At 38.7% G+C, this 22204-nt stretch overlaps 1 protein-coding gene across 1 annotated transcript in view; it reads right to left on the reverse strand.

Moving 5' to 3' along the window:
- The window catches only part of SATB1 (SATB homeobox 1), a 75374-nt gene that overhangs the window by 42519 nt on the left and 10651 nt on the right, over positions 1 to 22204 (reverse strand). Inside the window, exons 6-7 of the mRNA XM_009329516.1 lie at positions 5135 to 5246; positions 2014 to 2468 (exon numbers count right to left, since the gene is read on the reverse strand). Coding sequence (XP_009327791.1) covers positions 2014 to 2468; positions 5135 to 5246 — 567 coding nt within the window. The remainder of the gene's footprint in view (positions 1 to 2013; positions 2469 to 5134; positions 5247 to 22204) is intronic.

Consider the following 22204-nt stretch of genomic DNA (forward strand, 5'->3'; position numbering starts at 1 on the left):
TTTGACTAGCTAACACAATTTGTAGGGTGTAGGGATACTACTCTGTGTTCTTTCAAGTAGATTTGGTTGAAAATTGCCAAAATATATTACATATGTATTTCATATCTCTTCATGGGATTTGTTTTCAACGTTCATTTTGGGGTTTCCTCCCAGTTTTGGGTCACTTTGAACACATTGTACTAAGATGGTTAACCACAACGTCTGTGGAAGAATTGAACTTTAAACAAATATTTAGTAACATTTGTAGTAAGAAAAATATATAGTAATCAGGAATCAGTATTTGCACTAGAAATCTGGTTCTACAGTTGCATTCATCACATCTCAAGAGCATCTTCTTATAGCGTGTCATATAAATTCAATGTCCAGTCAGAACCAATTGTCCTTGCATTTCAGGTAACAAATACTGTTCATGCACAAATGACAGACACCAAAAGCTGTATGCAAAACTAGCTGACAAAAAACGAACAAATGACTTTGGAGGGTGGAGGAAGCTGAGAGAAAACAAGCTGCTTTTAGGCAAGTCTGAGAAAGAAGTAAATATCTAATAAACTATTTATTTTCTGAATTATTTACTCGGCTTTTTGCCCAGGTAAGATGGCAGCTGCAAACCACAGTAACCTGAAGCTACTATTATTATTTCAATGCTTTATAGTATCAATAGTTAAAATATTAAACATTGTATTAAACGAAACTCTATGTCACTTATTTGTAAATGTAACAACTGACTCTGCCTGAACCTAACTTACATAGGCAATCCTTGCATGAGTTCATGTTTCCCATGAAATTTGGTATGAAAGACCCAGATCTTGAAAACCCTCCACTGCTGTTAAGAGGAAAGACACACACACACACAGAGCTCTACAGAGTATTCACACTATGACTCTACTTTCTTTTAGCTAAAGGAGAATGTAAAAATTTTTAAGGCAATAATAATTCAGAACAATTACAATTGACATGCTGATTCAAACCTGGTACCAGTGCATTTGAAACAGAATTTTTATTCTCTAAGCTATGCAGGGAGAAGCATCAACATTTCAAGACAAACCCAAATTATGGTTTGGTTTTTTTTTACTATATTCTACAATGGACAAATACTTGTTCCTTAAGTTTAAAAATGTGGAATCAAAACAAATTTACCAATGTCTTTTTTAACTATTTCCTTTTAAAAAAAATTCCTATTTTATTTTCTGTTAAAACAGACTTCTAAAATTTTGAGATCTTACTATTTGCATTGGATATACTGACACTTCTTCCATAATTTCTGCTTGATTAAATTCCATGCAACGTGGCATTAAGTTAAATTCATAGAGCAGAATAAATTATAACAGGGTTAGCTTCTAAAACAGGTGTAAAAAATAACACATTTTAGTGTTACTTATCAGCTTTGCTAGGGCTAGTTTTTTCTGCATTGAAGAGCTGAAGTATATGTTCTGACGTGGACATCGGCAATCTCAGCAACTACTGTTTTTGCAACAAACTACAAAAATACATGAAAAGAGTAGATGATCTAAAAATAAAGCTTCTATTTTTTAATCTTTTCAGAGGCCTGAAAAGATGTTATTAAGACTTTCACTACAAAATAATTAAAATAAACACAAACAAGAATAAAAGTCCATCTCAGGTACACCTGTAAAAGACGACAGGTTGGTCAGTGCATGCATGTGGTCAGTACGGGTATACCTTTGCAACACAAAAGGCAATCTGTTGGGTGAATGGTTCTGCATAGAGCTGTTCATGTCCTTTCCAGGGAAGATTAAGATATTCATAAACCATCACAATTGGAGAGGAACCCAGGTGTCTGTAAGAACAGCGGGTATTGCCACAAACCAATCACTGAAGATTTCTTTGCTGTGTCAATGTGGACACTGGTCCTGCAAGGAAGCGTGGTTCCTTCACAGGAGCTAAGTGACAAGGCAGAAATGAGGAGAGAGACTTAAAAGGTGATAATAACTAAATAGAGAGAGAAAGAAGGGACTCTTAGATTTTAAAAAAATAAGAAAAAAGACTACTGACCTGAGTTCGGTTAAAAGCCACACGTGCAAATACTGCCTGTGAGATTCCTGCTCGTTTCAGTTCGTCACGGACCCACTGGTAGATTTCGGAAGACACCTCTGTGTTTGTTGAGACCTGCTGCTCCAACGGCTTGTTCATGGATCTACTAACAGGAGGAGGGTGGTTCAAGTACTGTTGGTTTAAGGACTGCTGGGCTAGAAGTCTGTTCACTGCATACTGCTGGTTCAGCAACTGGGCCATTACCAGCTGCTGATTTACCAGCTGAGGGCTAATGGGAGTAGATACAAGTCCAGGGTGCAGGTTTGGAAGCGGGGTCCGAACTGATGGTTGACTACCATGAGAAAGCTGAACAGGGGATGGAGGCTGTTCGGCTGTGTTCCCTGGGACCGGCTGCTGACCGAAGTTGACATGGTTGGCACCTTGCTGGGATAGTTCAGAAAGGCTATCCATCTCAACTACGGTGGAAAAGAAACATTGAAAAAGCCAACATAAGACTGAAAATCACAAACTTCACGCTCCCCGCAAGATGTGCTAATAAAAATAAATGTAAAATGGCGCATTCACGTTCAAGCTTACTGCACTCTCCAGCCTAGATCAGCAGGCTCATAACATCACTGTTGTGGCTATTTGCCTTCAAAATTTACCTACAAATAATGGTGCAGTGAATATTTTTTTAAAAAAAGCACCCAACAAACTGCCCATCATCATCACTGGGCCCTTGGAGGAACCAGCAGAACATCAGAGGCAAAACCACATGCTGGAAACCAGGTATGGCAAAGGAGTAACTTCCTGAGAGTTTTGCAAAGGCACAACGCAACCGAACCGCTACCGTGCGGCTGCAGAGCGCACCCCCGCAGCGATGGATGCAGGGGACTTCAGACAAGGCAGCAAGCAACTAGAGAGGGGGCAAAGGCGAGAGATGGGAAACCACTCTGTGCGCTGCAGAAGACGCGGGTGAAACGGTTAAGTGCATCTGCGCAAAGGGTAAGGAGGGCTGTTAAGGGAAAGCACACCCTGACCAGAGAGAAGAGCCCCTGGTGACTGGTTTTGTTCCTCCCGTGGTGTCCCCGCCATGACATCCACAGTTCCCAGGCACTGGAAATCTGTAACAAGCAGGGTGGGGTGTGGACCTCCCCATGCTCTGCTAATTTCTAGATGCTGCATCAATTGTATGGGACTGCTAGGAACTAGTATAATTTATGTAAATTACACAGATGGGCTGCTTTATCTTGCAACCATGTATGCATGTTTTTTTTCAGTGACTTGCAACATGGTTGATTTTTTTTCTTATATTAACTCATCTGCCTTGACACACCCTCCTTTTTAATTAACAACACAGTTTTTTAAACTACAAGAGTTCTTCCAGCTCCCCTCTTGTGCATGAAAAGACAATATAAAATAACTGTAGGCTGATGTAAAGGAGTCTCCTTCTTATCAATGCATGTCACTTTTTCATTTTAAACAATCTCAGTTCTAGAGCTTTAGCAATGCTGGTCTGGAAATAGCTTTAAGAAAATATGCTTTATTTAAAAACCAAGCCTCCAGTATCTTCACAAAAGTGTTGTAACGATTTTTTTCTTATACTAGTAAAGCATATTTTTTTAAAAAGGGCAGTGTTTGCGCTTTTCATAATAATTATGATCTTCACTAACAGTCATTCAGTGCAAGACCACCCTTTTCTCCACAGAGATGAGAGCTGGAAGAAGAAATCGGCACCTGGATTCCCACCCACAGCCCTGCCTTCCCCCTCTGTCCTATCATGGGCAGAAATTAAAAAAAAAAAAAAAAAAAAAAAGAAAGCGGGTTGTTCTGCAGAGAGGTCTGGTGCCCATAGCCTGGATCAGTCCCCCAGCGGAGCACCCGCTGCCCCTCATCTGTGTGGCTTTGGGGGAAGCACGGCCTCTCCCCCCAGCATTAGGTTACACAGGAATACACACACACACGCGTGCGCGCGCACATTTCCTATGCACTGGTTTCATTGTCCCCGAATGAATGGATGGTGAACCTCTCTTGGCAGACCATGTAAGGCAAATTTTGCAAGGGTTTCCCCATGCAGGAGCGCTGCAGCAATGGAGGTGGGAGAGGATGCTGCGGAAAGGTCACCTGCCCATGCAGGTGCTCTGCTGCCTCGCACATGGACCACCTGAAACCAAGTGAAGTCTTACTTCACTTCGGTGGTCTCAGAAGAAGGGTTCAGTGTTGCACAGAAGGTACAAAGTAGATAAAGGAAAGAAGCTGCCTTTTTTCACGAGCGGAAAGTAGAGATCAACCCAAGTGGGCCATTCACTTGGAATAGTAATTCAAGCAATTATCACAAAAGTGATGCATTGTCTTCATTACAGCCTTAAGCTATAAAAGGCAAGGAACCCGTTTTGGTAGATGAATGATTTCGCTTCAAATACTGAAAGCTAAGTCAAGCTCAAAATTCAATCCAAACTGAGGTCCTATTTCTTCATTCTGTTGAAAACTACATAGAAATTTTCTGACAAAGTGTTCAAAATTATGTTAACAGGTTTAAGCAATAGTTTTTAGAAGGGACAATACAGAAAGATAAAAGGTATTACAGAATTAATATGTCCCACTGATGGATTTTTTTTTCTCCAGTAATTTACTTGTGCTTACTACAAAAAGCAAACAATTGTCACAACAACTATTTATTAAAATGAATTGAAATCAGGGTCCCAAAGTTAGAGAAAGATATGAATTCATAAAATTATAGCATTCTTGTTGGAAGGCAGCGATAGTTATAGAAGCCTGTTTCTTTAAATATACATTAGCCAGAGCAAGAAAAAAATGCGCACATTAAAAAAATCAGTCCGTCACAGTTCCAGGAGCAGGTTTTTTAAACAATTATTCTGGGCGGTAGAAGATCTCTGGATTTACAGAATGACAGCTTTACATCTCTGGCAACCCAAGTCAGTTTGGCTGTTTCAATAGCAAATATTTATTTAAATGAATTCTTTCACTATATAAGTACTTTCTACCTCTACTCATCAAAAGCGTCCTAAACTTATCGTGAAGGAACCTGGCTTCTTATATGACTGTGACAGACCTCAACGTGACACATAATGGTATGTATCCACCATCACGGCAAATTTTTTTTTTTTTTTTTTTTGCTTACCCATCATATCTTTTGCCTTCTTGAAATGTTTATACCACCTTCCAAATTCCTGACATTTTGCTGCTGAGACATTTGCATAGTAAGTGCTGTTCACAATGGAAGAAATCATACTCTGTGTGAAAAGGGGAGAAGAAAAAAAAAAATCTGTAATACAGAGCAGTACAAGTCAAAGCACAAATGATTGGAATTGTTGAAACCATTATATTTTTAGAGTTTGAGAACCATATTGCATTTTTAATCCTATCGTCCAAAGCCTTTTAAAAAACTCATTAAATGAGCATAAAAACAAACCAAGGTATATTGTAAGTGGGAGCAAAAAAAGCAGATGTACTAAGGGAAGAACAAAGTTATTGACCAAGAAACATCAGGCAATGGGATGGGCTCTGGACGGAAGATGCTAATCTTGAAAGTGCGTTTTGTTCGTACCATTTCTGCTTTTAAATTTGATTGACCCTTCACGTACTCACACAAGTTTACAGGCGTACAAATCCTACACTGACTCCAAAAATGCAAGCAATGTCCCAGGTTACCTATGCCCATTCCCTTTGTGCCACTTATCACAGGGCAGACCCCAGAAAATCGTAGCATGAAAGTGTATCTGCATGACCTATTAGTAGGATAAAATAAGGGGGTTTATAGTAGAATAAAATACGTATGTAACAACCCAAAACGAACCCAGACTTGCTTTTCCTAAACAGGGTATTTTAAGTGATTCACAGAAACAGGCTTATGAAAAGCTCATTGTCCTGTCTAATTCTGTAACTGAATATTAGCTGTAAAATAGACCAAAGGATGATAGAAATGATTTTTTCTCAAAGGTTCTCGAGATATCAGATAGCTACAGTGAGAAATTTACCTTCTGCTCAGTTTTGACCAATTTTAAAATAGTGGAATTTACAATGCATAAAACTTTCAGTTCCAGTACATTCTTTTACAAAATCAATTAAGACTAAGCCTTGCAAAATGCTCCAACTTGAAAATTATACTCAGTATATGATGTATGAACAACAAAATTATCAAATATAATTTCAATAGACTGAACTTTGCCACCGTTTAGATTTCTATGTAGAAAGTAGTGACTTTTAGCTTGACTACAGGAGTTGTCCAGCATATTGAGAAAACAATGACAGTCAAGAAGACAAAGCCCTGATTATTATGTTTCTTCGCTATTCAGCATGTAACATTTAGCTATATCCGTGCTGTCGTAAAATCGATGTATAGCATCAACCCTTTGTTACACAAACTGCAATAAACACTAGAAGAAAGAGTTTGGAGTAAAAATGCAATAAATATTACTATAAGTCTTCTTTTACAAGGCTAGTTCAGCTTCTGAGTAAAAGTACCTTGATTATTGATCTTAGTGACGTTTATTATAACCATTTTCTAACATATTACTCAGTAACATGCTATTTGTGGAGGCTCAGAACTGCTAGAGTGAGGCAGTATTATTTATGCCGAATGTGGATACCCTCTACTCACCAGGCAGCTATTTTAATGTTTCTCTGAATCACCAAAATTCTTACCATTCCTTGATATTAATCTGGCATTTCTGAAATTAGCTAGAAGCCTTTTGTCAGTGGTATAAAAGGAGAATGAAATCTTAATAGACTACTGCAACTTTAGCCCGAATGACCTGAAGCAAGCTCAGCTGAACCCAATTTCAATTTCCAATATAATAGCAGTATCATTAATGTCTAATACTTACAAAATTATTGTTTGAGCTCTTTTACAGATTAAACCATTTTAAACAAGGGCACATGATACATAAGGCGTGATTTAAAAAGTCCTTTGAATCTGAACTGGTAAATTATATGAATGCACAGTTACTGTACGTGCAAAACCTGCAGATGGGCATGTGCAAAATGGAGAACTGCACATGTAATGGGCCACCATCCCGTATTAGCTTGTGCATATTTTGTGGATGTCATTTAAACTTCAAGGTGGTTTTCTCTCATTTTACTTTGCCCCTTTCAGATGTCTTCTCCAGCCCAAATAACTTCAGTAAGTATGAAAACATGTATATTAATAATAATTTTAGTAAATTACCTATTGTTGATGAAGATATTTGTCTAGGATTTCCTACTCCTCCTTTCCATGTCATTTTACAAAGAAGATACGCCAATGACATGGCAGTTTGTGACATCCCCTGCTTCTTCAGGAATAAATCTAATGCAGTTACTTTATTTTACAACCAAATAGGGGACTGGTCTGTTTAAGTAACACTGGTAGGAATTTTAGCTTCTTTGACACAATGTGAATTTCAGGCTCTGATGGCTAATATTGGGATTTTACTCCAGCTCTTCAAAGCAGATAAAAAAAAACCCCACAGACATTATCAACACATTTTAAAATGAAAATTAGCCTGCTTTTTCTTCGAGAACACTTCATGCAAACATTCAAGTGATATTACCTACGCTAAGAATCCTCATCAGGAGGAATCAATGATTTATTTACTAATTCACTGAAGGCAAAATTTTACAAGCCAGATAAAATATTACTACCTTGTTAACTCAGAAAATAACTTGACAACATTGAATTTCATTGTTTCTATGCTTTATTTATTATGTTGTCATCAAACCTGCAGTCACGTCAGTACAGAGAGATGCACTTTGCTATAGAAATTGCTATATAATTCCTATTGCTGTAGAATTCCTGTATGTTTTAATGGCAATCTACATATATGAATGCCCACTATGCTTAGGGCCTAAAACTGAAGATTAACCCTATGAGTTAGTGGTCTTCAGAGATCCACGATCCAGACTGGAGGAGTATTGAAATTTTTCTTATCTCCCAGGTCATTACACGTGAGGAGCTCCCCATGTCTTGGCTTATACTTATCAATAATCAAAATGAAAATGATTTTATTCGAAACACATCATATTCAGGTACTACTGTACATAGGCATTCCTTATCTGTGAGGCACAGAGGCAGATGCTTTCCGTGTACAAGGATGACGAATATAAATATATCATACAAATATTTAAATGCATCACATTTGTCACTCATAATCTGATTTCTTTTTCACGTCACAAAAAAACCTGATAGAACACAAAAACTGGTCGCAGATCCGCAGTCTTAACGTATCTCCTAGAAGTTTATCCTTGAAAGTAAGTTGCGAGACATCAAGATTCCAAATTTCCCTCTTTCCCCTCTCTCCATCCCTCCCCGCCCCCAACCACATCACTTGCAGCCCTGTTCTAGGAATCAGGAGATCTCATCTGAAATGGTGCCACCTTCACAGAAATCCCACTATTCTGGAATGATACCATCTGCTGCAGCCCAAGTGCTCTTTTTTTAGCCAAATAAGTTAATTATAATTAGGCATCCAACAACTGTGTGGAGGTAGGGGTAGAATTCGTTCTGAAGTTCAGCTGAGGTTCACCCAGCGTAGTTTGAACCAAATCCCATTCTCTCAGGAAGATTAAATACCAGAGATTTGAAAACCAGACACCACCATTTCTCAAAGAGGTTGGGGAACTCCCTGGGGAAATGTCTTAAATCTCAACCAGAACTCTTTTCATATGCCCATCAAATAAAACCCGATAAAACGGTAGCGTCAGACACCTTTTGTATTGTGCCAGAATCTAATGCAAGGTGCTTCCTGCAAGGCACGGGAAGGACCCAAGCCTTTCGTGCCGGCTGGTCGCTGCAGCCACCGCTGCAGGTGCTACAAGGGAGGCATTTCTGAGTTATTGCCTCTAACGCTGCTCTCCAACCAGGTGAAGTATTGTTCGATTGTCGCTAAAAGTATACTGTTGTCCTTTTTGCAAAACAACAAAAACAATGTTAATCAGGTTAATTCAATCATCTAAACCAAAACTGTTCATGCTTTTCTGCCAAATCAACCAACCACAGCAAAATCTGTTATCAGTGATTGCTCAGCTTCCAGTCAAAAAGCTTTTAACCCCCACAGTCCCAAAACTTCCCCTAAATAACCTTAAAATTATTTTTATATGGGTAGAATGAGGTTGTTTTCATGCCTCATGAAGGGGTAGTTGGGCTGCAGTATTTACACAGAACAAATACATGCTAACTGACTTAGCAGAGAGTAACAGACAGAGCAGCTTCCTAAAACAACTCAGCTGAATTAGATATTGGGAATTCCTTTGCAAATGAAATGTTTCCCTCAAAAGGAGCATAGTAACCAAAACTTATTTAGGCCTTCCAGGTTGTTTAACTAGGAAAAAAAAAATCCAAGCTTTTTTGCAACTCATTCATCAGTGTTTAAAGCTTCAAGCCTGCTCAGTGGAAGGGGCAAGGGCTGCAACAACTTATTTACACAATTATCTAAATACGATTAAACAGCTGATGGACAAATATTAAACTGGAAAATGTATAGTCATTTCAGCTTAATGTAATCCTCTTTCTGTAAACACCCAAGATGATTTTTTTTCAACCAGAACAGTCCTGACATCTCATAAGCCTAAGGGTGAATAGCAAGAGATTGTTTTTGATAGTTATAAATATTCAAAAGACATGCAGACCATCTGCTTTCATAATACAGGTAAAGCAAGACTGAAATGGTGACTGCTGTATAAAAATGGTTCTTTTAACAAAGTCTTCCTCTCCTCGAAAACTATAAAGACAGATGTCAAAAACTGTTTACACAGGGTAATCAGGAGCGTGCAAAATGTAATATTCCTTTTACACACAGTGCTTGCTAAAGAGATTTTTTTTTTCTTTTTCTTCCCATCTGTGTGTTGCAACACATTTCTACAAGTTAAAAACATTTTTTTCAAACAGAGATCTCATGAATACCCAAAAACATGCTATCTGGTTTCTGAATGCTAATTAATTTCAACTAAGGAATCTGATTTTTTTTCTGTAGGAAGGAATGCATGCTTTTGAAATGGAGTACTTCAACAATAACAGACACTGAAAACAGAACACCCCACAAGTTTAATTTTGCACTAGTTTGACACTGGCTATTTTCACAACTGTTTTATATTCAAACCCGCATCTGCTAAATCTGGCTATAAGACAGACAGGAACTATTCTCCTGCTTTTCAAATGAGATTTTATTTATGTTTTACTATTTATCAAGTTTTTCAGTATAAAGCCTTGTAACAACATAATGGTTTTGTCAAGTGGTAAGTAGAAGATACCTCATCTTCCAAGCAGAATATGAACAGTGCTGCCCATAAACCCTACAGTCAATTTTCAGAGCTGAAACACTAATCTTGACAGTAACCTTTTAATGTATTATATTAATGGCACAGAGGCTTTAAGCACCTTTTTTATAATTCTCAATAAAATGAACATTTACTGAACAATCTGTCAAACTACTGGCTCCATTTTTTAAAGCCAAACTTTTAAGGCTCTATTCTATTTTGTCTTCCATAAATCCTCCACTTTACATCCCTAGACACCAGCAGGGTAGCATGTGCCAATGCTGCAACCCTAACGTGCCTTTTAAAAAAAAAAAAAAAAAGGGAAAGAAAAAGAGAAAAGCTACGAGCCTTTGTCCCTAGACCTAGTTTGAATAGTGATAAAGTTGCAGAACAGAACAGAACTTAAAGATTTGGGGCGGGGGGGGTGGGGGTTGGGAGAGAACTTTTCATAAAGGACAGAGGAACTTTGTTTCCCCGACCCTAGCCACTATCAGTGCTTTTGTTTGCGTAGAAATTGCAAGCATCAGTTTTAATACAAGCCGAACTCTTAGGAGTGCTTATTTCTCAGGAGACTTTACGTTAACGTTTTTCAAATGAGAAGGGAACATTCAAGCCCCAACCGGATAACACAAGATTATCCCCAAATCAAAGATTTTAGCCTGCCTGAGCCTACACCAGCCCACGTAGTGCAAAAACCCAACCGGGGCAAAATGTTCCTAGTGTTCTGGTATGGCAGAGAATTATCATCTGCCACTCCGAATGAAAGCAGACCAAATATATCCAGCCACTAACTTTTTTCTGGACAAGGAATCGTGAAAGGGACAGTTTAATTGCATATGAAGAATTATGTTAAATTCCTTGGTCCATTACCTTGAACTATAGCAAGTAATGCAATGGAATTTGTTGTCATATGTCCTATAAACACGTAGGATAAGGGAAAAACCCACAGAAGGACAGAGAAGAAAAAAACTTTTGTTTGTGCCTTTGGCATTGCATTTGGATGGCTATCTGACCTCCATACTGTTGCCAGGGTCAGGAGAAGTAAGGATCTGCATGGCAAATGCTGGTCATGTAAGTTAAAACTGCCTAAAGGCAGATTGAAAATGACGGCACAAGCTTTTCTTCCAATACACAAGCACGTCTTTTCTCCTTTCTCCCATCCTTGTATAGCCTAAATTATCTCCTCCTCCTTTTCTGCCTTATGTTGTCTTTAAGTATTATAAATGCACATATTAATGTAAACGTAAAGCTGCATCAAATGTAATGAGGGAAGATATAACAAAAAGAAACCAAATCATATATACATATATATACACATGTATTTATATATCTATAGAAATATACCCACACACGAGAAGATTTTAAAAATCAGAAATGAGGATTCAGCATCTGAAGGAACTGATCCTCGCACTATTTTTGCCATTTTGTAATGTAAATTCCCAGTTGCTGCATGACAGAGCAGCATTCTCCCAATGTCTTCCAAGCATCTCCCACTGACGGATATAAATAAAGCTCAAATAAAAAGCTGCTTCCCAAGATACTAGTCTTATATCTACAAAGGTTAAAAGCTTAAAAGAGAGAAAGATAGGTAGGTGGGAAATGTTAATTCAGATTTGAAGAACTTCATAACTGCTTTACAAGCTTTATGGCATAGCGCCTTAGACTTAAAAAAAAGAAAGAAAAAGAAGTCACAACCTCAACCTATAAAAGATAAGGAGACATAAGACATTTTTGTCTTCATTGACAGATGTCCAACATGAATCTTTTTAAGAATCCTGATTTTTATTGCACACTATTTGTAAATGGCAGGTACTTAGTAGTAAAAGTCCTGGCTAAACACTTCCTAAAATAATCAATAATTAATAAGTTAATTCTTGGTTTACTTCACAGAATCAAAATGGTCCTATATTTTGAGGGGTGTATTATTACACCCTAAGATTTTGATTCTGAAAGTGCCTTTGCCGGAAGAGCTCTGAAACCAGAGCGCTCCATGGGTAAGGAAAGCACTACCCATTTTAGCCAGGAATCTGCTTGAAAAAGCTTTTATGAAGTAAATAAATTGCTTTAAACTGCTCTTTTAGCGTGAATTGGGAATGCACATTTTCAAGGGCTCTCCCCATCGCTCCTGCTTTGGTGTCCATCACAAAGCCATCTCGGGGCACACAGGCAGAATTTCTGCTTGATTAAGCTAAACCCAGAAGCCATGCTTCAACCATAGCTGGACTTCAAGTCCACAGGACCAGAGCTGAGCTACTCCAGGGTAAGCTCCATCCCTCCTTTCCAGTCCCGTAACATGGAGACAAGGTCCTCAGCCCCAACCATTTCCCTCTCCAGGCTGCTGCTGTTCCTATGCTAGGCAATGCACTACATGAAGCCTGCACGCCTACGCTCACCTCTTCTCCTCGGGACACACGGAACGAGACTAGAGGAAGCTGGAGCCCAGGAGGACAATCCAGATCATGCACAACTGATACGGACAGGGCAAACCAGCATTTCTTGTACAGGAATAAAGGTTGGGGTAGGTGGGGCCTTGGAGATCTCACAGACTGATCTGGCGAAAATCCAGAGTAAGAGACATCTTCAGCCTTCCTCTGAGGTGGACTGCTTTTATTTCCAACCACTCTGTTCCAGCCAGGTCAGAATGCTTCTGACTTGTTTCCTATCTGGAAATGCTAATCCTAATACGCATGCTTCCAAATGTTATCCTAATGCAAATACTTCCTGTGATAGGGGACATTTTAGATATATTAATACGTTAAATGCAGCTTTGGGCACATAAAACTTTTCCACAAAAGTGAAGTATATACATTCTCCTGATAGACACGTTGGTAATTGTTCTATCTTCAACCAACCGCAACTGTTGTTTTCCACTACAGCTTTTGTAAAAGGCTCTTCAAAATTGCTTAGCATTATCCACCACGTTCAGGAATATTTCCTTGCTGGGAAATAGGACATGATTTTCAGCAAGTCTCTTCTCGGATTCCACTGTTCTGCTAGGCAAAGCATCAGATGTCTGGCATGAAGTTGAGCCCTAAGGCACAATGTCCAGACAAGAAGTCATCAGACTCAGTAGCACTAACAGTTGTCTTGCTGAATTTCTTTTGGTGTTTAGGATAAGCCTTTTCTTTGACCTCTGCTCCCGTTTCTACACAAGTTTTTGCAGATTTTTAAAGCCAAAAGGGACCATTTTGAGCATCTATTTGGACTCTACATAAAAACAGACCCTAGAAGTTAATCTAGCAGCTTCTACATTCAGCCAAGTTACCTGTGGCTGAGCTAGAGCAAACATCTGATATTGATCTGAAAACTTCTTGTGCTGGATCTTTCACCACATCCCACGGTAATCTCTTTCACTAGATACATACTTTTTTTTTTTAAATGTATGACTAGCTTTTAGTTTGAACTTCATTAATTTCCGCTCCTAGTCAGTGCATCTCTCATGCCTCTGACTGCTTGCTTAAATACCCCTCTAGTGCCAAATGTAACATCCCCTGCCTATCCTTTGTTTAAATGGTTAAGTGTCAGATTTATTGTTTCAGGCCATATGCCTCTTTATGAGCCACCTGTACTTCTGATTATTCTTAATCATATAGACCCAAATTCTGTGAGGATATTTATGCTGCTAAAAGCACATGAACAAACTTATTTCTGTCCTAAGAAAAATGTAAAAAAATGGCAGGAGAAAAATGAGTTATAGCATGAAATTTGCTATGGATTCTTAACTTCTGCTAAGTTAAATCATATGAAGGTGACATGTTAAGCAGCTATGTTAGCCAAGATACTAGTTTCGCCTCTGTGATGCTGCCTTTCATTGACAAGAGTTTGTGAAAAGTATAGATGCTCTGAAGAATTCATAAAAAGATGCAAAACTCAATGAAGGTATCTCGAAAGAGAAATGTTCCAGCTAGCTTTCCATGTGGAATATGCACATGCACTTTGAGCGTCTATTTATTAAAAATTTTTTCTTAGTTACCCCTTATATTAAAATATATAAATCTAAAAAATTAGGTTTAGCACACAAAGCTCCTCCCTACAAAAAGTGCAAAATAAGGAACACAGCTTTAAGAGTTTGGGGACATACTAGCTGGCAAGTATATTTTAATGGGATTTTATTGTGATACATACACATAAATAAACCTCCACAATTCTGAGAGAGCCTAGATGTACCGATTCAAATACAATCACACTAAGTAAACTTTGGGAGCTGAAATCTCCTCTCCATCTCTAGAAAGGCCATTGACACTAACATCCTTCACATGTGCCTCAGTTTTTCATCATCACAAACCCCATTCTTTTCCATGATGGTTTGCTAAAAAAGTATCAAATCCTTTGGAAAGGTGGCATAGCCACCAGGCACAGGTTATGTTTTAGCGCAGTTTCCCCCCTCTTCTGGAGCCAGCTGACGAAAGAACTGCAACTCTCAGTGTAGGAAATCTTAGTACTTAATAAATAAAATAAAAATAATTAAGAGACAGGTGTATATGAGGAGAACCTTTCATGTGTTCCCACCCCTGGGGAACAGAAGTTTTCCCTTTTGAGTAGTTTACTCCATGGCTTGGAGTGAGGCAAGTCTGAGGTTGCTGCTGTCCTGAAAAACCTGTCCCCTGATCCCTGCTGCAAGGCACCAGGGGCATCTGATATTATTTGTGCTGTTCTTAAAGAAGTGTCCAAGGAAAGAGAGACAAAGCTCACCCTCGTCTTAGGTTTTCCTACCATGTTCCTTGAAAATAAAAAGGAAGAACCTAATTATTAATTAAAACAGAAAAAAAAGTGGGAGGGAGGGAGCAAGCTTGGAGAGTTTTGCTCGGGGTCTGTTTGAGAAACGCATCTCTTTTCTTCAAAGTGATGATTAGAGTCAAGCACTGCAAGGAGTCTGGTCCGACAAGGTGAGAGTTGCTCGTCTCTTAGCATTGCCTCTCAGTAAGTGGGTCCTGCTTTGCTTTCATTCCTGTCAGGTAAAAGATTATTACCAATTCAAGTAATTCTCTCCAGACGCGTCTTTATGCCTACACCCCTGCGTCCCCGAACACAGATGTACCTCAGCTTTAAATCTGCTGACAGTGACGCTACAGCACCTACAGAATTTGCTCAGCTTTTGGGTAGGTTTTATAACCACGCTGATCTCTGTGCCTCCCACCTCTGCTAGTAATAACTGAACCAGTCAGGGAAGGTGTCTGCAAACCAGTCACAGCAGTGATTAAGATGTAGACATACGTATCTCCTCGCCCTTTAAATAGAAGGCTTAATTGGCGATGTGGATAGCAGCTTCCTAATGGACAGAAATTAAACTCCATTTAATTCCTGAGCAGACACTTCCAATGCACAAGGTTTACCACACATTTGGAGCGGGTAGGGAGGGGGGAAGGAAGGAGCCGCACGCACAACTCTCTCTACCTCTGACAATCACCGAGGAAAAGCAACATGAGGACCAGAATGGCATAAGTGTGGCAGGTGTGAATTGACCTGCACTGGCAAAGCTGCGAGCTGGGAAACTTGCAAATCACATGGTTGTGCAATACTTGGCTCCAGTCAGTGCTATCATGTTCTTTATAAAAAAAAAAAAATTAAAAAAAAATCTTAGACATGTACATCAAGTTAAGGGATTAACTGTCAAGTGACATTACTGAAACAGAGACAATATATTTCTTTATTGTTAATGAAATTCAGTTAAAAGTGAAGGAAGTGATAAAGAAAGTACTGTTTTGTAATGTATTTTACATAAGAACGTAATATAGAAAGGGAAGTGCAATTAAATCTTAATGTGGACTTTTTTATTTTCAGTTTATCATCTGGTTTACATTTTGAGCCCCTTTGCAGCAGTAAATTATGCTGGCATTTCTTAGGGAATAACTGCCATGTTAATTTAGTTTAATAAAATAACTGACAGAAAAGGGGGAAAAGAAGCAAGAAGAGACAGTACCCCCCCACACGCACTCCTTATCTTTAGCTAAGTATTCAAATGCTTTCTATATGAATTGTCCGTGGTCCAACTCCAGCACCATGTAATAATACAATACATTACAACACAGTACAATACAATCTTGGGTTTCTGTAGCGCCCTTCATGCAAGCATCCCAGGGTGCTTTACAATCATTATGAGTTAAAATTAAAACTGAAGCACATACAATTCCTAATAGAATCATTTTAAAAATGCTAAACAGAACAAATAACTTTTAAGTCTAGATTTAAAAGTCCCAACAGCCAGAGCTTTCCTTACTTCAATTGGCAATGAGTTCCAAAGCTAGGGAGCAAAGCGTCTAAAGGCTCTCTCATGTTATGTTAAAGGATCTCTCATGTTGTTTATACTTGTGCAGTACTCTACAGCCAACAACTTGCCAATAAGAAGAAAAAAGAGACTTATTTGCAATCTTGCTTTAAAGAACACTGGAGGAGTGGCTTATTAACTCTCCAATAAAGTTATGGGGAAAAAAAAAAAAAAATCAGGGTTCGCACTCAGCCATGACTGCGTTAAGAAGTATGCGAGAAACATGAATGAATGAATACAGAATTTTGTAGCAGTGCATTACTTGAGTGCCTCTTACCCACTAAATGTAAAAAGAAAAAAAAAAGCATGGTGTTATATATATTAAAACAAAAGAACATCATTGCAAATATTTCAGATGCGAGTTATTCTGTATACCATTCTCAGGACCACTGAGCGAAAACAGAAGTCAAGTAGGGCTCAGTTCTACAACACTTGCACATTTTAGAAGGAAAACGTATCAGAAGAAAACGTGCTGTGTTCCTTTTTTATTCTGGCACTTCCCTAAAACTTGAAGTCCATATGATGCAGACAATTGTTCACATGACATAGTTCTCAAAATTGTGAGATACATCCCAAGTGGTTAGCACACAAAGTAGGGAGCACAGTCCCCAAAATGTTTTTCTCTTAAAAAGCATGAATTTTGTACTTTGTTCACAGGAGAGCCTGGCAGAAGACAGCTGCTTATATGTCCATACAGCTGACTTTAGGGGTGTTAAAAAAAAAAAAAGAAAGAAAAGAAAAGAAGAAATCAACACTAGCACCATCCCTCTGTTGGGAGTCTTCTCCACTTTTTCAGAAGCAGAAACACAAGACCTCATGACAGAACAGATACTAAGGGACACGCTGACACCTTACAGAGTCCTCTGAAGTCAGAAACTGCATTTATTTGAGAAACAAGGTACGTTCCCCTCCTCCCCACACTAAGTCCAGGCCCCATAACTGTTTTGGAAAGGGACTTTGACATCCTCATCATAGTTAATTCTAATGAAGAGGCAGAAAAAATTAGCTATATATTTTCTCCTTCAACAGGGTACTGCCTAGATAAAACAGTTGTAGACTGACATAGCTTTAACACTGAGAGTGTTTAGATGCATCTAGAGAACACAAATCAGTGACCAAAAGATCAGGCAATTGAAAGGTTGAGTATCCTGCGAACGTCCTCACACAGCTCTACCAACATGCGTATTTCATCCTCCCCATCCCGTCAGCACGAGGCTCTGTACCGCCTGTTCTATCTGGATGACTAAAAATCATGGGCACAAATTTTAATAGTTAATTGAAAATGTTTTAAAAATCCAGATACCACGTCAGCTTGAAGAGACATCAGACTGAATGCTCTTGAGCAACTGAGGGGTGGGTTGAAAGGCCCTGCCTGCCAAAACCTGAGCCCAGGCCCTGAAGGATTTACTTCCCTGAAATAATTAATGACATCTTTAAAATCTGAAGTATAGTAACTTCTAAAGTAGAGCTGCATTCCTTACTCAGGTTATTAATTATTGGGGGAGGGGAGGAGGAGGAAGAGGAGAGCAGGAGAGAAGAGAATCACAAGCAACAAAGAAATCCAAGGACTTGATCTCAGGTCTAGGCAGGTAGAATTGAAAGGGGAGGGCAAAAAACACCTTTCAGTTTTGTAAAGCATGAATTAAAAATTGCTCGTAAAAAGTATGTATTTTGGCAACTCTTAATAGCTCATTCCTGGGTTATTTATAGGTCTGGAAGTTTTAATTTTAGCAAATGCAACTTTTTTTGGTTGGGATTTTGGAGGGGCGAGGGAGTCTGAACAGCAGCGAGGAAATGCCAGAGGATTTCTAGTACGCTGCTTATTTGCTATGATGGCCAGGTGCTTTCAGATCAGGTGAACTGAGAAACACTGATGTTCCGAGCAAGCTTTCTGTCTGGCGTCTTTGCCGGATCACATCAAACCTGCACAACGTCTGCATAAAACAGCATGCAAATTCAGGGCAGGATATTTGAATAAAAAGGAAAGTATATGATCTATATTGTGCCCATGTCAGATGCAGACAGTCATTCTCTACAGCACGGAAGTTTGATCAAAATGCAGTCAGGATAGCTATATTTATCACAAGTGCAAAACTATTCAGACTTCGGTATCATACCAGCATGTATGTGCGCATACGTTTTACGGAATGCAAGCGTACATCCCTGTAACTGAAAAAAAGCAATTTCCTCCTCATCAAGAGCAAAATTATGCAAAAGACATTACAGACATGGGGTGGGGTGTGTGTGCACACAAATATCTTAAAAAAAATTCAAAATAGTAATACAACGCATGTATATTACTGTGTCCATAAGTATCACAGACTCTGGATACATTCCATGGAAATACTGCATGTCCCCTACAAAATATTTTAAAACATAACAAACCATGAGATTCGAGATTCTACTATACGTCAGGCTTGGATTTTCTCATCTATAATGCACTGGCTATTGGTTGTCCTGAGAGTTAGGCTAGCTATACTATGGGGGAAGAGAAAGAATAAATACCTTGCTTCAGAAGTGCTTTTGCAGTGGTTTGATAAAGTGGAAAAAAAAAAATTGAAAAACCCAAGCCTGTTTGTGAACACTAACAACAATCATTTAGAAAATCTTTTTGTAGCAAAAATTCAGGGGAGATAATACCAGTGGGAAAGTCAATGTCATTTGATCACTGCCATATTTTCAAAGCAGTGCCCAGATACTAATTAATCTCTACAATCTCTTCGTTTGGTAGGTGACTTGTTATCTTCCTCTCATGGAAAAGGTTACAGGAACTCAAGATAAGGGGTACATCTAAATGTTCAAAAGCACACAGTGAGTTTGTTCCAGAATTATCAAAAGAATTTCTAGCCTTTTCTTGGGCCAATAGCCCATGTTGCTTTCCTCTCCCTCATAAAAGCTTATCTAACTATATATATACACACACTCAGAGAGAGAGAGAGGGACACGATAATTCAGTAGGGACAAAACAAAATAAAGCCCTTATTAATATCAGTATAAATACAGTCTGTAGTATTTCAGTTATTTTAACTGTGGAAGTAATAAGAGACTTCTGCGCTAAAAACCAAAAACAGAGCAAAACTGTGAAAGTGAAGTATGAAAATGCTAGGGCTAAGGCTGAGTAGAGAGATGGAAGGACTAACATTAAATAAGTAAATGCAACAGGCCTGCCTGCCTGACCACTTTAGAGCAGCTCCCAACAGACTGAGGTAGAGTAGAGCTTCTGTGCAAGGGGTTGGAAATAAGAATTGATGGTAGAACAATTTCTTTACAACCCTTTGGAGACTGAAGGGCCAAAACAGGAGGGAAATGAGATCTAGGCCACTCACAAGATGCACCAATTTAATGGAATGCACAAGATGGCCCAATATTGAGCCCTAGACTAAGTTCCAAGTTGCTTTCCCCATCAAAAGAGGTCTGGAGCGGAAGCAGAAATGAAGCGAGCCGTGCATATCAAACACAAGAAGTCTTCAACCCGGCATTTGCGTATGCTGCTAGTCTTTAGCAATAAAATCTGCAAACCTGAGGTAAAGCATGAAAATACATACTGCAGCACATAATTCAGAACAGGCTTGGCTTTTCCATGCGAAATTTGCAGCGTCCTTTTATCTTGCCTGCTTGATACCAAAAATTTGAGACTGAACTTCTGGACGGATGCTTGTGATTCCACGGCAATTCAGAGCCATGCATTTGCTCCGCTCGGTCCCGAGCACTCCAAGCCATGTCAACGGGGATTCCCCGTGATGCGGGCTCATATACTGAGCGATAAACCTGGCTTTCGGGGGCGGCCACAACAGTCACAGAGCAAGACAATTACAGTAGCTTCAAAAGAGACCATGTATTCGACTCTCCTAATGAGAGTAAGAGTCACAGTGGTATTTTATTGAGGAAGGCATGAAAAGTTCATACCTGCACGCCCCAAGGTTTTAGTTGGACAAGAAAGCGAATGGCAAAAAAAATAAAAGAAAAAAAAGAGAAAACCCACTCAAGTAGATGATGCTGTTAAGTTTTCAAGACGCTATAATTAAGACAAACTGGATCTCAAAGTTTGTTTGCTCACATATTTTCAAGCTATTAAATATATCTGCACTATAAAAATAGTTTGCTTGGGATTTTTTGCCATACATAGAATATCAGTATTCTGAACAAATATGAGCAATTTTTTAATACACAAAATGCAAGATTAATTAAGAAAATACAGTAAATTCTAACTGAGGATGACGATTCTCAGTTTTCCACGCTTAGATAGGGCTTCGGAGATGCCACACATTGAGCACAGCAACTTAAATACTTTACAACAAATCCTTCCGTACCTACACAAAATAGAGTACTGCTAATGACAGTGACAAAAAACGATAACTACTCTCGTTTCCACTTTGAGTCATTTTTCTGTGGTTAATAAATTATATCCATAACAGTGTTAATAAGTTATGGTACGGTGTCACTGCATTAGTTTGCATTTGTGATGAAGCACTTCATATGGCATTACCTATGCCCGTGGAAGTACATAACAGGAGAGACCACTTCTCTGCTCTCAGAAGAGTCTCCCATGCTGGCATTTTGACGGACCCTCTAAGGAAACTTCTCACCTCTGTTGCAGCAGCACACCACTGAGGGACAATTCTCCGTATTTAATATGTTTAACAAAACACAGACACTCTTAAATCGGTGTCCGTTCCATAGAAGCAATATACAATGAGTTATTAGTTAGGCAAACACGGGAAGCGTTCAGATCAATTTAGTCATGTGAAAAGGACACCGTCAATTCAATGCATCCTCCCTCAAGCTCCCAGAGGGAAACGGGAAGATTTACACTGACTGATGGGCTCTCAATCAACTGCTGCAACAGCTTGTTTTTCCAAAAGTTAAGAGTAAATAAATGTATTTTAAGCTTAATGCGATTTGGTCTTTAAAGAAAAAAGAAAAGCAGAAACTATTTAAATTCTTGCAACCCAACTACCGCAGTGCTGGTGAAGACAGAGATGACAAAAGTAATAAGCATGCTTTTAACAACAGAAGGAAGCTCACGGCTTTAAGTATATTCTTTTACAAATAAAGAAGTGCAAAACAGTAAAAAGCCAGCCCCAAATCAGAGTTCTCTCATCTGGGCTTTTGGTCATCTCAAGTGCTAACTTCAAGAGTTGTTATTAGGCAAAATGGTTTTTGTCCATTAAAATTATTATATAAAAATTCAGTATAGTTTAAAAACAACTTTTTAAAAGAGTGTAATTATTGAATTGTCTCCAGTACCATGATACCATCTCTAGTGAAGTATTCCCTTTAAAAACTTTTTTCCTGCTTTATAATATCATCTACATATATACAGAAGCTGCCATGTGAAACACAATGTCCAAATAGAAAAGAAATATTCCATCTCGATAGAACTTAATTGCTTTCCATCAGTATCAAGTAAAAACTAGCACTATTAGATTAAAATGAAGAAAAATCCCAGATTATCTGCAGTCTCCATAAGCCAGCAGTGCAAAAGCTCTCATGCTTTTATAGTATGTATATACAAGATAACTTTGCAGACATATTACTGGAATGGTTTGCAACCAGTGAAGGTAATTTTGATTATTTCCACTTCAAAACTTCCTATATTGGAGCCACATCACTGAAAACAATCTAACCATAAGGGGAAAAAAGTGATGGCAAAACAGCCTGCTAATATATTTGCTGGAAAGACAGACAGGGAAA

The sequence above is a fragment of the Pygoscelis adeliae genome, unplaced genomic scaffold (genome assembly GCF_000699105.1).
Source record: "Pygoscelis adeliae isolate BGI_AS28 unplaced genomic scaffold, ASM69910v1 Scaffold8, whole genome shotgun sequence".
NCBI classification, from domain to species: Eukaryota; Metazoa; Chordata; class Aves; order Sphenisciformes; family Spheniscidae; genus Pygoscelis; species Pygoscelis adeliae.